General features: G+C 31.2%; 1 protein-coding gene across 1 annotated transcript in view; it reads right to left on the minus strand.

Moving 5' to 3' along the window:
• Positions 1 to 395: 395 nt before the first annotated feature.
• Positions 396 to 14,005, minus strand: part of LOC129749241 (MOXD1 homolog 2-like) — a gene marked incomplete at its 5' end in the record, with an annotated part of 126,920 nt that continues 113,310 nt past the window's right edge. The window contains one exon of the mRNA XM_055744178.1: positions 396 to 3,477. Within this exon, the coding sequence (XP_055600153.1) occupies positions 3,010 to 3,477 (468 nt within the window). The remainder of the gene's footprint in view (positions 3,478 to 14,005) is intronic.

Genomic DNA, 14,005 nt, shown 5'->3' on the forward strand with positions numbered 1-14,005 from the left:
TCATCAATTGTTAAGGTTTCATCATCATTGATTTTGTATAGGACTCTAAAGGGGTCTTCAAACTCAAAAAACTTTTTTTGTTTAAAAATTTCACCCTTTCGAAAAAGAAAAGATTTTCAAAGAAATAAATGAACTAGTTTAGTCGAAATTTAAACGAAATTCCGTAATATCAAAGATTCTACTCCTTCTCCAAAATAACTTAATTTTTTTAACTGTATGTTTAGTCACATGATTCTTACGTTTAAAGTTTGAAATAAAACTTTTTTGTTTTTTTTTTATTTTTAAGAAAGTGTTTCCATGCAAAAAAACAACCAGCTTAGATATTCAAAAATATGTATTTGTTAAAACATTAAAGTGTAGTTCGTTTGAAAATCGAAATCAAAAATTTGAGGGGAATTAAATTTTTAATAAATTTTCAGAAATATTCGAGTTGTACCATTTTTTCGAGTTGTACCATTTTTTCAATTATTTTCTTTGTTTTTGAAATAAATTTAAGTGTGCTAACAGTTTAACATCAATTGTTAAGTTTTTATGATCGTTAGTTTTGTATGGGAGTCCTGAGGTTTTTTTTTATACAAAAAACTTTTTTCCATCGATTCCCTCCTTTCAAAAGTGAAAGGGATTTTCAACGAAATTTATAAACTAGTTTATATAGTATCTTAACTTGAACGAAATTTTTTTATGTCAAATATATTACTCCTGTTTCACATTTCAATTATTTTGTTTGGAACTGTTTGTTTAGTCTCGTGCTTATAACGATTTTGTTTGTGATATAACTCTCTTGTTTTTATTGGAAGGGAAATATTTCCATACAAATAAATTAGATTATTCCAAAATATGTTCGTTAACCAAGTTTTCATATTATAAATCAGAAAATTGTTTAAATTGCTCCGTGTTTTATAGTAATTTTATTCGAAGCCTCCCCGCTTTTTTATTAGAGGAGACCTTTCAAAGCAATTTATCAAATCATTTCCTTGATGTTACTGTTCCAAAACTTGTGTGTGCCTCTTTCATCACTCGATACAATGAACCATTTTGTTATGCCAAACCTTGGTTGTTACGATGAAAATTCACAGAAATTTATTCAATTTTAGTCGCATTTGACATTGATTCTATGTAAAATAATAAAATCTATGTGAAATCATCTCTGCTTTCCACAGTTTTTGAATAAGCTTTAAATTAAATAATCATAGCATTATGGGGAAAATTTCCCGGTAGCCATTTTTTGGTAACTGGCAGTTCTTTTTTTTCTATTTTTTGAGACCCTCTTTCCCAAAAATGGAAAGTAACATTCAAAAATAACTAAGTTGGCAAGTCAGTTTCCACCTGAGCAAATTTCCGTGAGAAAATGTCCCACAAATACAACTTTGATATAAAGTCGCGAGTGTCATAAAGATGTTAAAATAAGGTCGTCAGATTTTTTTTATGACGTATCCGGACCGGACAAATCTGGCAATTTCATATCAAAAGCTGGCAAAATCTGGGAATTTGATTTCAAAATTAACGATTAGAAATCCGGGCAAAATTTTGTCAAAACCCAGAAATTACTCAACCAAATTCAAATGAAAAAATGAAAAAAAATCCATTAAAACTCATTTACAGATTTTAAATCGTATTTTAGGCTTCCAAAAAACCTATCATGATTATTAAATTTCATTTTGGTGCATGCATAAAAAATTGTTGCCGCACAATTTGTTTTTTGTTTGTTTGATTTACCAAATAAAGTGAATAAATCCGGGCAAAATCCGAGCATTTTCGAAGAACAACCAATCCAACAGCAACCAGGTTGGGCCGAACTATTCCCAAATTTTGTATTCAATATCGAGGCAAACCTGAAGAAAACTGGGCAATCTGGTAACGTTATGGTAAAACGACTTTAATCGAAACAAAATAAAATACATGAACTAATTGTTGTGAAAATCACTCAAAATTGATCGGCATATGAGATTAATTTTTTTTTCTTTGACTTTTGATGGCTGGGGTAAATTTGTCTATCTCGCCAATATGTCATGAATTAAATTTGTGAAAGCCCTTAGGTGAGAAGGTTTTGTAATTTTTTAACGAAATATTCTCTTTAATATAATCATGAATAAGTGATTGATGATCAATGATTTTTTCTGCAAATAGCAGGAACAGTTTTTCTTTTACGGAACCATCTCGGCATATGCAGAAAACAACAAGTTTGTTTTTATGGTCTTTGACTAAAATGTACGATATCATTCGAATAGAACTTAAGGTCCACGAACCATTTGAAAAGACGAATTTGTAAGAAAAATTCAAGACCATCGAAACGTGAGCCCTTTTATAAATTTAACTTACGCATGATTGACTCTCTCTGTTATTTTTCCGGAAATTTTCATTCAACCTTACAAACGCGTAATGACTTCTTTTACAATGTCAGTTCATTGCGTTAAATAAAAAGCTGTGAACTGGAAATTTTTCCCATCCAAAGCACCTTCAACAGAATCACTCCAATGCAGCACGGTTGGATGAACATTTGTTGGAAAATTCCTACGAAATTACCTTCATTAAAAATTGAGTTCAGGTTCATTTTTCCTAAACCTTACTCAGCCAACCCTTTGATTTCCCTCGTCAATGTTCGTCGTATTTACAAGATGGTTTCACTCACACTCTCGCTCTCGTCTATTTATCACCGATTATCATAAACATCGTCATGTTTTTTTTTTCTTTTGGGTTTTTTTATCTCATCCGGTCAAGGATGGGAATCCTTCGCTTCAGGAAAAAAGTTCCTTCATTTCAGTTTGCTCTCAAAATTCCAGTCTCTCTCTGCCACAGTCAACACAAAATTTGTTGCCTACTTATTGTAAATGGTTCTAAACTTTTCTACCCTTTTTCTTAGGATTTTCCCCTGCTGGCTCAGCATTTTTCAACTTTCATTTTTTTTCATTCGGTAGGAATCCTTTCCATTATTTTTCCCTCGGAAAATGATGGAACATAATATTACATCAAAAGGGTAGAAGCTGCCCTCGCCCACCCAAGTGGTCCATCTTACGCTATCCGGAACGAGTTCAGGAAGATGATAAACAGCAGGTAAGCGACCATCTGGCACTGGAGAACGACCGCCCAGAAGGAGGGGCAAGAGGACGACCCCAATCGGCGTAAGCCCAACGAGGAGGCCCCACTCAGACCCATCGATTCGGTGGCCGAGCTGCGAGAAACTTTACTCCGGGCGGCGCCCTCTATCACGTTGTTGTCCTCCAGTTCGACGTCGTTGTCATCGCCGATGCCGATCCCAATGCCACCACCATCATCGTCGTCCCCGTCACCATTGCCCAGCGCCGGAACATCCACACTGGTTTCCGATTCCGTGACGTACCGGTTCCGGTTGTGGAAGTACATGTTTGACGAATTGGGACCCACCCGGGGAACATTTCCCAGCCGGTTGAAGCTGCACGTTTTCTGCACCTTGTACGATTTGGTGATGTTCGGTGAGAAGCCCTCGAGATTTTCGGTGCCCTAGGATAAAAAGAAAAAGAAATTTTCAATTTGAAGTTCAAGTAATTGATTGACCAGTCTAAGTTATGCATTACATATTTCTTAATTTGGGATTTGAACAAAAGCTTGATAATATGGTTTTTACAATTTATGCTTTTGCTTCCAAAAATAAATATAAACAGTTTTTTGAAAGTTTAAAGAAGTACGAAGATTAAAAAAACGGATAAAAAACGGAGATTGGGGTCCACACGAAACTACAAAAAAAAAAAAGTCAAATTTCCCCCGAAACGAATATTTTGCAATTTTAAAATTGCTTCCATTGAATCTATTCATTTACGAATGCATAAGTTTGGACTGTTATCACCATTTTGTAGACTGGCCCAAAAAACTGACCTGTGAAAGATTTTAACTATATCGGAATTGATTTAGGGATGCCTCAAAGCGTTCAAATCTTCGGTTTTTTGACTCTCAAAAATCACAAAAAGAGGACCAAAGGAAATTTAGAAAACCGAGATATAAAGATTAATACCAAATGACTAAGAAATGAATGACAAATATGACAAAAATGACAAAAATGACAAAAATGACAAAAATGACAAAAATGACAAAAATGACAAAAATGACAAAAATGACAAAAATGACAAAAATGACAAAAATGACAAAAATGACAAAAATGACAAAAATGACAAAAATGACAAAAATGACAAAAATGACAAAAAATGACAAAAATGACAAAAATGACAAAAATGACAAAAATGACAAAAATGACAAAAATGACAAAAATGACAAAAATCCCAAGCAACCAAAAGTCTCATATCTACTTTAACTCGTGCCTCCAAAGTTCAAATTTCGCTGAACAAAGGTTCCAAAGGGATTTGGTGCCGAATTTTCTCGAATGTGAGCATAAAAGTTACAAAAGGTTCCTCAAAAAGCCTCTAATAGACTTGAAGTTCCAAAAAGTTCCGCAAATAGCTTTTTATGTGACATGTCAATTTTATCCACACAGTATAAAAGTTACTAATGAGGTCTCATTAGCCTTCTGTGGACTTCAGGTTCCAAGAAGTTTCTCAAATAACCTTTTTGTGACATGTCAATCGCACCCACACAGTATAAAAGTTACAAATTAGGTCTCAAATAGCATTCTGTGAACTTCAAGTTCCAAGAAGATCCTAAAACAGCCTTCTGTGAACTTCAAGTTTCAAGAAGTTCCTCAAATAGTCTTTTTTGTGACATGTCAATCGCATTAATCAGAATAAAAGTTACAAATTGAGTCTCAAATAGCCTTCTATGGACTCGAAGTTCCAAAAAGTTCCTCAATCAGCCTTTTTGAGACATGTCCGCCATTTCATGAATATGAAATGTGAACGAACATCACAAAAGGGCATATAATAAATAAATCATTTTTTGGAGCTTGGAAATTGTTGAAATGAATAATTTGTATTGAAACTTCAACTCAGAACAACTTAAATGTACCTCGCAAATGATTGTTTTTGATAAGAGTTAATATGTCGACTTTATAAACTTTTGTCCAACTGTATTTACTTACCACGAATTTATCACACATTGAAAGGCAGTTGAAGTAATTCATTAATCAATCAAGATAAACTCAAGAATTTGTATAATTTTTAGCTTAACAGTTATAAACATGGAATTCCATTTTTTAAAAAAAAAACCGATATTATTTTAACGGATGATTGATTTATACGCCTTTTCGTAATGTTTCTTAGTCATAATCAACATGCGTCTTTGCTGCTGACTGCCCTTGCGGGTATTCTAGGAAGCTTATAACCACTTGGAATTTTAGCTGCCGGTAAGGCAACATCTAGGCGTGGCGTCGTGGCAACGTGTTTGGCTATCATCTCGGAGGATCGGGTTCAAATCTGGTACCAGGACTAATTTTTTCCATTAGGTTGTTTGATTGTTTGAGTAAGCGAATCAAATAATTGTGTAGCAAAATTGGCGTGCGTGCTGGCATGTGTCGAGCAAAGTTAAAAAGAAAGCAATTAAGTAAGATCAATTGAGGGAGGTGATGGGAGAAATAAAGATGGATGCCGAGAAACCGGCAGCACCACATGGGCTGGTGGTGACCAAAGCAAGAGAGGAGAGGAGGATTATTTTTTTTTGTTTTCGCTGATTAAACGTTTACTTGTGGGCTGAATAGAAGGCCGTTCAAATCTGTAATGGAACTTCAAAGTTTCAATAAGAACTTAAATTTTGGGCTGAATAAAACGTACTTCAGCACATTGATTATGCTGATTAGGCTGTGTTCGACCTTTTTAACGAGACTTTAGGTTGCTTGGGATGACAAAAATGACAAAAATGACAAAAATGACAAAAATGACAAAAATGACAAAAATGACAAAAATGACAAAAATGACAAAAATGACAAAAATGACAAAAATGACAAAAATGACAAAAATGACAAAAATGACAAAAATGACAAAAATGACAAAAATGACAAAAATGACAAAAATGACAAAAATGACAAAAATGACAAAAATGACAAAAATGACAAAAATGACAAAAATCCCAAGCAACCAAAAGTCTCATATCTACTTTAACTCGTGCCTCCAAAGTTCAAATTTCGCTGAACAAAGGTTCCAAAGGGATTTGGTGCCGAATTTTCTCGAATGTGAGCATAAAAGTTACAAAAGGTTCCTCAAAAAGCCTCTAATAGACTTGAAGTTCCAAAAAGTTCCGCAAATAGCTTTTTATGTGACATGTCAATCGTATCCACACAGTATAAAAGTTACTAATGAGGTCTCATTAGCCTTCTGTGGACTTCAGGTTCCAAGAAGTTTCTCAAATAACCTTTTTGTGACATGTCAATCGCACCCACACAGTATAAAAGTTACAAATTAGGTCTCAAATAGCATTCTGTGAACTACAAGTTCCAAGAAGATCCTAAAACAGCCTTCTGTGAACTTCAAGTTTCAAGAAGTTCCTCAAATAGCCTTTTTTGTGACATGTCAATCGCATTAATCAGAATAAAAGTTACAAATTGAGTCTCAAATAGCCTTCTATGGACTCGAAGTTCCAAAAAGTTCCTCAATCAGCCTTTTTGAGACATGTCCGCCATTTCATGAATATGAAATGTGAACGAACATCACAAAAGGGCATATAATAAATAAATCATTTTTTGGAGCTTGGAAATTGTTGAAATGAATAATTTGTATTGAAACTTCAACTCAGAACAACTTAAATGTACCTCGCAAATGATTGTTTTTGATAAGAGTTAATATGCCGACTTTATAAAATTTTGTCCAACTGTATTTACTTACCACGAATTTATCACACATTGAAAGGCAGTTGAAGTAATTCATTAATCAATCAAGATAAACTCAAGAATTTGTATAATTTTTAGCTTAACAGTTATAAACATGGAATTCTATTTTTTAAAAAAACCGATATTATTTTAACGGATGATTGATTTATACGCCTTTTCGTAATGTTTCTTAGTCATAATCAACATGCGTCTTTGCTGCTGACTGCCCTTGCGGGTATTCTAGGAAGCTTATAACCACTTGGAATTTTAGCTGCCGGTAAGGCAACATCTAGGCGTGGCGTCGTGGCAACGTGTTTGGCTATCATCTCGGAGGATCGGGTTCAAATCTGGTACCAGGACTAATTTTTTCCATTAGGTTGTTTGATTGTTTGAGTAAGCGAATCAAATAATTGTGTAGCAAAATTGGCGTGCATGCTGGCATGTGTCGAGCAAAGTTAAAAACAAAGCAATTAAGTAAGATCAATTGAGGGAGGTGATGGGAGAAATAAAGATGGATGCCGAGAAACCGGCAGCACCACATGGGCTGGTGGTGACCAAAGCAAGAGAGGAGAGGAGGATTATTTTTTTTTGTTTTCGCTGATTAAACGTTTACTTGTGGGCTGAATAGAAGGCCGTTCAAATCTGTAATGGAACTTCAAAGTTTCAATAAGAACTTAAATTTTGGGCTGAATAAAACGTACTTCAGCACATTGATTATGCTGATTAGGCTGTGTTCGACCTTTTAAACGAGACTTTAGGTTGCTTGGGATGACAAAAATGACAAAAATGACAAAAATGACAAAAATGACAAAAATGACAAAAATGACAAAAATGACAAAAATGACAAAAATGACAAAAATGACAAAAATGACAAAAATGACAAAAATGACAAAAATGACAAAAATGACAAAAATGACAAAAATGACAAAAATGACAAAAATGACAAAAATGACAAAAATGACAAAAATGACAAAAATGACAAAAATGACAAAAATGACAAAAATGACAAAAATGACAAAAATGACAAAATGACAAAAATGACAAAAATGACAAAAATTACAAATATTACAAAAATTACAAAAATTACAAAAATTACAAAAATTACAAAAATTACAAAAATTACAAAAATTACAAAAATTACAAAAATTACAAAAATTACAAAAATTACAAAAATTACAAAAATTACAAAAATTACAAAAATTACAAAAATTACAAAAATTACAAAAATTACAAAAATTACAAAAATGACAAAAAATGACAAAAAATAACAAAAATTACAAAAATTACAAAAATTACAAAAATTACAAAAATAACAAAAATTACAAAAATTACAAAAATTACAAAAATTACAAAAATTACAAAAATTACAAAAATGACAAAAATAACAAAAATTACAAAAATTACAAAAATTACAAAAATTACAAAAATTACAAAAATAACAAGAAATACAAAAATTACGAAAATTTCAAAAATTACAAAAATGACAAAAATTACAAAAATGACAAAAATGACAAAGTGACAAGAATGAGGCGTTAAGGTATCGTGTCATCACAAAAAAAAAGAAAGTCGGTTTTTTGTCATTTGGTGATTTAGATTTCTCACTTCATAAACATAAGTGTGAGTATGAATTGTCCAAAACTAATGTTTACTTTTTAATTACTATGGAAATCCAAAAATTGATTAAAAATTTAAAAAAAAGCGACTAAATTTGCTTTAAATGGGCCAATCGGCAATACTGAGTTTCTTTTATTAACTTTCATGTCAGTCTCAAATTTTGAATTCAAATTTAAAAGTTTTCTGAATCAAAGCAATCGAAAGATTCCTTTTAATTCAACCACTGTAAATGAAAAGTTCATATACCAGTATTTCGATAGCAACTTACTACCTTCTTCAGTGAACGTTTTCGATTGAATATGGTATATGAACTTTTCATTTACCGTGGTTGAATTAAAAGGAATCTTTCGATTGCTTTGATTCAGTTGAATCATTCAACCAAGTAGGCTCACAACACAACAGAGTGAAAAGTTTTCTACTGATAAATTTTTTTTTTCAAAAATTCCGAAATGTCTAAAATATTTCAAATTAAATTGAAAATTTTGATTGAAAATTTCGGTAAATTCACTTAAAAATCCAATTAAAATATAAATATGAAAAATCTTTTATTTGAACATATTTAAATACTTTTTTTAATGACGTCTATTCATTTGAAATCAAATTTATTGAATTTTAATAGTTACTCAACGGAGCAGTATATTAGCTCTTATTTTAAAATGATTGATTTGGTAAATTAAATCCGTCAGATTCTTTCTATCAACTCCTGTTTTGTTATTATGGAATTTATCAGATTAAAAACGAATCAGAATTGAGATAAGAAAAATTTTTCCTGGTCTGTTTATTATACTCCTTTCAGTTAAGAAATAATATTTTGATAAATTGATGATAATTGTGAATGATCTAAAAAATGGAAACTGTTCAGTTTTACAAAATTTGGAAAATAACATCACAAGTTCTCCTGATCCTACTGGAAAAAAGTTAAAAAAGTTTTAATTTTATTTGACAAATTTGTTGAACAATTTGATTTTTACTTTAAAAAATATATAATATATTCAATTTGATTTTAGACTTTTACTAGAAGCTTTTTCGTGGGAGTAAAAAAATTGGGATTTTTCTGAAGTTAGGGAAGACTTGATCCCCTATTGAAGGAGACTTGATATTTTATTCAGGAAGCCTGAATCCTTGTATAAAAATCAAACAAAACCCCAAGATTGAATGTTAATTGACTATTTTGGTCATGTTTGTTCTCATTTCACAATTTATAGCAAACTTCAGAAGAAAATTCTATAACTTTGTCTCAACGCTAATAACATTGCATACATAAAGGCGCTGTTTTTTATAATTAAGAGAAAATTAATCATTTTTGCTCTATTCTTCAGACAATTGTTTGATAAATATTAGTTTTTGGATAAATATTAGTAATTTCGTAATTAGCAATCATAACGATCAATTCAGAAGAAGAATATGCCGTTTGGATGGGGGATCAATTGTACCCAACTCTAGGGGATCAATTGTACCCATAATCAACATTTTAGAAAACTTTTTCTTAAAAAGTTGAGAGTCTTCCATTGCTTTGAAAATATGGCATTATGAAGTTCATTTTATGCTCGAACTATTGATATATTGGAACAAATATTTTTTTCATAATTTTCCCATGTAAGGAACATTTTAAAGTGATGAAAAAAGATCTTCAAGTTACATTTTGTGAAATTTTTCAAACAAAGTTCAATTACTCAAACTATTATTTTGTTAAAAAATTTTAAACAACAAACATTGTTATTTTGCTCATTTTGGCACATTTTTCTAGAACATTTGATCTTTGTAAGTCATTCCAGTTTCGAGATATAGCTAAGGAATCAAGTATCCCCAGGGATCAAGTATCCTCATTCTCCCCTATACATATGTCATGAAAGATATTCTGCAGATTCGAAACATTCTTCAGAAATCCAATTTCAATATCAAACTTTTTATTTATGTTTTTTGTTCTTTTCAATGCTCAGTAACACGTTGTAAAAGGTTTTAATAAGTTTTAAACTTTATTTTATAAATAAACTAGCAGACCCGGTGAACTTCGTCTCACCATGTTAAACTTTGCGTCTATTTCCATTTTTTCTTCGCTGTTCGACTTTGAAAAGCATCAAATCCTGTAGTTGTTAATCGTCTCGCTTTCTTGAACATGTCCTAGTTTTTTAACATATCCATCTTCTCCGTTTGCTCGAATTGTCCCGCTTAATTATATCGGAATCAAATCTAAGAATTTTAACTCAATTCTACGGGTCTTTTTATGAATATTAAGAAAAATTAGCTGCAATCAATCTTACATGCATCTTACATGAAAATTTTTCATTTACATTTCTTTGATTCGGATGCTTTGATTATTGCCGAATTGGTATCAGGTATTAGCTTCCCGTTGCAAATTCGATTTTTTCAGCGCTCAACGTAACCATCAAACTTGGCAAGTCTCATACTAAAAAAAAACCACTCTTTGTAACTTGTTCCATCAAAACCATGTCAAAAAAAATTCCCCCATTTGTATTATTTGTTCGAGCAAAAATTGCAAATTCAATTCCTTTGAACATTAACTCAATAAATCAAGTTTTCTGGATTTATTGGGTTAATGTTCATAGGATATTAATTTGGTTTTGAAAATAGAAAAAATATGTTTAATTTTTTTATTATTAATCTGAATTACAGGATTTTTATTTTTTTTTTAATTCTAAAAGACATACCTGCCAATTTAAACGATTGTTGTCTAATAACGAATTTTTATATATAATGAATAAATATGTTTAATTTTTTTGTTATTAAACCGAGTTAAAGCATTTTTTTACACCTGCCAATATAAACCATTGTTGTATGATTGAAAATTTGCCTGAACAGTGTTGAAGGTGATTTGCGATTTCATTTAAGATTATGTGATATTTTCAAGATTCAATAACATTTAATTAGAATACAGGTTTAAAAAAATTAAATACATAAAAAAGAACTAATCTGTCAAGGCTACGATGATTTCAGGAGTTCATTCTATTTTCTAGAAGGTTTCATGTAAATTTACCTCGAAACCTTAAAAACAGTCTAGTGTCTTTTTTTTATTATACATTATTATTTCCATTAAAGAAACATCGGGGCAAGTGCAAATGGATATCATAACAGTTCATTTTTCATAATTATTCAAAAAGAAAAAAAAATAAAATGAATTTAATACTTGCTCCTGTTTGTCACCTTTCATTGATATATCTGCAGTTTTTCTCCAGAATTAAATATGCTTGGTACTTCAATTTTTCTGAATACTGTTTAACCAAAAGACCTTCATTTACAAAGACATTTAATAATTTTTGAATATCCGCGTCAGATTTAACATTCGGGATACAATTTTTGACTATTTAAGAGAAAAATTGGTATATGTTTCATGGCTAAAACGCGCGTTGCCACTTGTTTCACCGTGTGAAATAACAGGAGTTAATATTATTTTCAACTCTTTCAGGTCATAATAAAAACTTAACAAAAAAATCTGCTTCTGCTATCAAAAAAATTATGCTTCTGAAATATCAATCACAAAAAAAAATTCAACAAAAAAGTGGATCTAAAATCTCTTCTATGTAGCCAAAATACGTTAAACAAAAACACACGTTTATGTTAAGTACGTACTTGAATTCTGTGTAAGCAAACAGGGAACCTGTAAACAGTTTTTCGGTGACCGATTTTAAAAAAAAAAGTTGAGTTTATTTTGTCAGATTGTTAATTTGAGCCCAACCATTTATAAATTGAGAAATCATGCATACATTTTTTGTAAATATTGAACACTTGCACTTCTTTGCATTTGGCCTTTAAATAATCATCATTTCTATATAATCCATTTTAAAGGACAGGTTCTTGTTCAGTTCATGTGTCTGTTCATTTTCAACGGATTTTGTAGTTGTTCTGTGAATTAAAGGCGCTTGATACAACTTCAGTAAAGCACATTTGTACATGTTCGAAAAATGTTTCTATCGTATTGGATTATAAACCAAATCTTTAATATTTTTCAGACAACAATTCCTTCTTTAAACAACACGAATAAAAGTTTAATTTTTTTAATCGTTTAAATGGTTTTGATTTGATAGGCAAAATATCAATCTGGGTCACATCTAGGCGTCATACATTACTATGTGCTGTACAAATGATCTAGAAATCAAGAAGAAAAAAAAAACACATCTAGGCTTCATATGACCACCACATGCATTGAAATTATGCTTGGTTGAAAAATGCGCGCCCAAAAATTCCCACTAATCACAATCAGTATGCTATGCCATGGTTACTACCCTCTCTCGACGTTTGCTCGCGACGCCTCGACCATAGAGACGAAAAACAAACTGCCCAGCGCCCAAAGGAAAAAAAATCTCAAAAAATTATAGCCATGACTTTAATTTTATTCAAAAAACTACAAATTTAATTATTACGGACAATTGATGCGACTTTTGGTTATTTTTATTCGATATAAACCGATTCGCAGGTCTACAGAATATTCCAAAAATAATTTCATTTGAATCGTTATGGCCATTTCGGAGGAGTAGTACTACAAACACCGTTACAAGAGAATTTTATATAATAGAAGATAAACATTACCTAAAATTCTCTTTTGCTACAGAATGGGAAATCAAACAAAAAAAAACAGATTTAAAACTTTTATTTGAAAACAAAGGAATTTTATCAGACACTTTTTTTTATTAAATAGATAAAAAAAACGAACACTAACACATACAATATCTCAACTTACATCTTACATCCTTCGAGGATATGATGGCAAGCATCTTACAAATGCTAAAACCACCAACCCACAGAAAGTGTACTATGTATGCCGTGACTGGGATTCAATCAAATGCCCGCTGGCTTAGAAGCACAAGCTACGGACTAATCTGATTTAAGATTTTAGCTTTGAAGATGCACTTACCGATTCATGATTTTTTTAAAATGATTTTAATGCTTTGATTTTTGCACATATTTCTCTAATTTTTGAAACTGAAAATTTAATTTAGTGAGATATGAAATAAATTGCGAATTGAATTTTTACATATAACAGATCTAAATAGAATTTTAATTTTTGTTTTGTTGATTGACTCTTTCGCAATGTGTTATTAACAATTATTGTTTGAAGATGCGAGAAGCTATCCTTTTAACAGGCAATTTACTGAGCTTATTTTCAGTTCCGTTGTATTTATAGATTTAATGAACTCTCTTGGATGGAATATCAACTACATGTTATTCCGAATAGTAGTTAGGTCGAATGATCATGAGGCTGATATAAAGTCGAATAGATAAAGGTCGAATAAATATAAGGCAAACTAATCATTCCATAGGAACTCCCCGGAAAAAAATTTCTTTGGGCCCCCCGATGGCTATAATCCGACCCTGATAAAGACAGATATAGTGAAACCAACATACATTAAGAAAAAACGGAAGACACAAAAATCAATATTTTACGACAGAAATGGAAGCATTATACCGTGATATTTTTTCGAAGCTTTGAAAATCGCAAAAAGTGTCACTTAACACATCGAAAACGTGGAATACAAAATGAATGCTTTTCAACAGATATAAACGATAATAAATTTGTATTTTATTGTCAAAGACACATATCCTTAAAATCTAAGAAGCTTTTCCAAACCGCTTGATGTCGTTGCTGACTGAATTAATTTCAATTTATTTACCTTGTATAACATTTATACTATATGAAAGTTAATGAAAAAGTTA

The sequence above is a fragment of the Uranotaenia lowii genome, chromosome 2 (assembly GCF_029784155.1).
Source record: "Uranotaenia lowii strain MFRU-FL chromosome 2, ASM2978415v1, whole genome shotgun sequence".
NCBI classification, from domain to species: Eukaryota; Metazoa; Arthropoda; class Insecta; order Diptera; family Culicidae; genus Uranotaenia; species Uranotaenia lowii.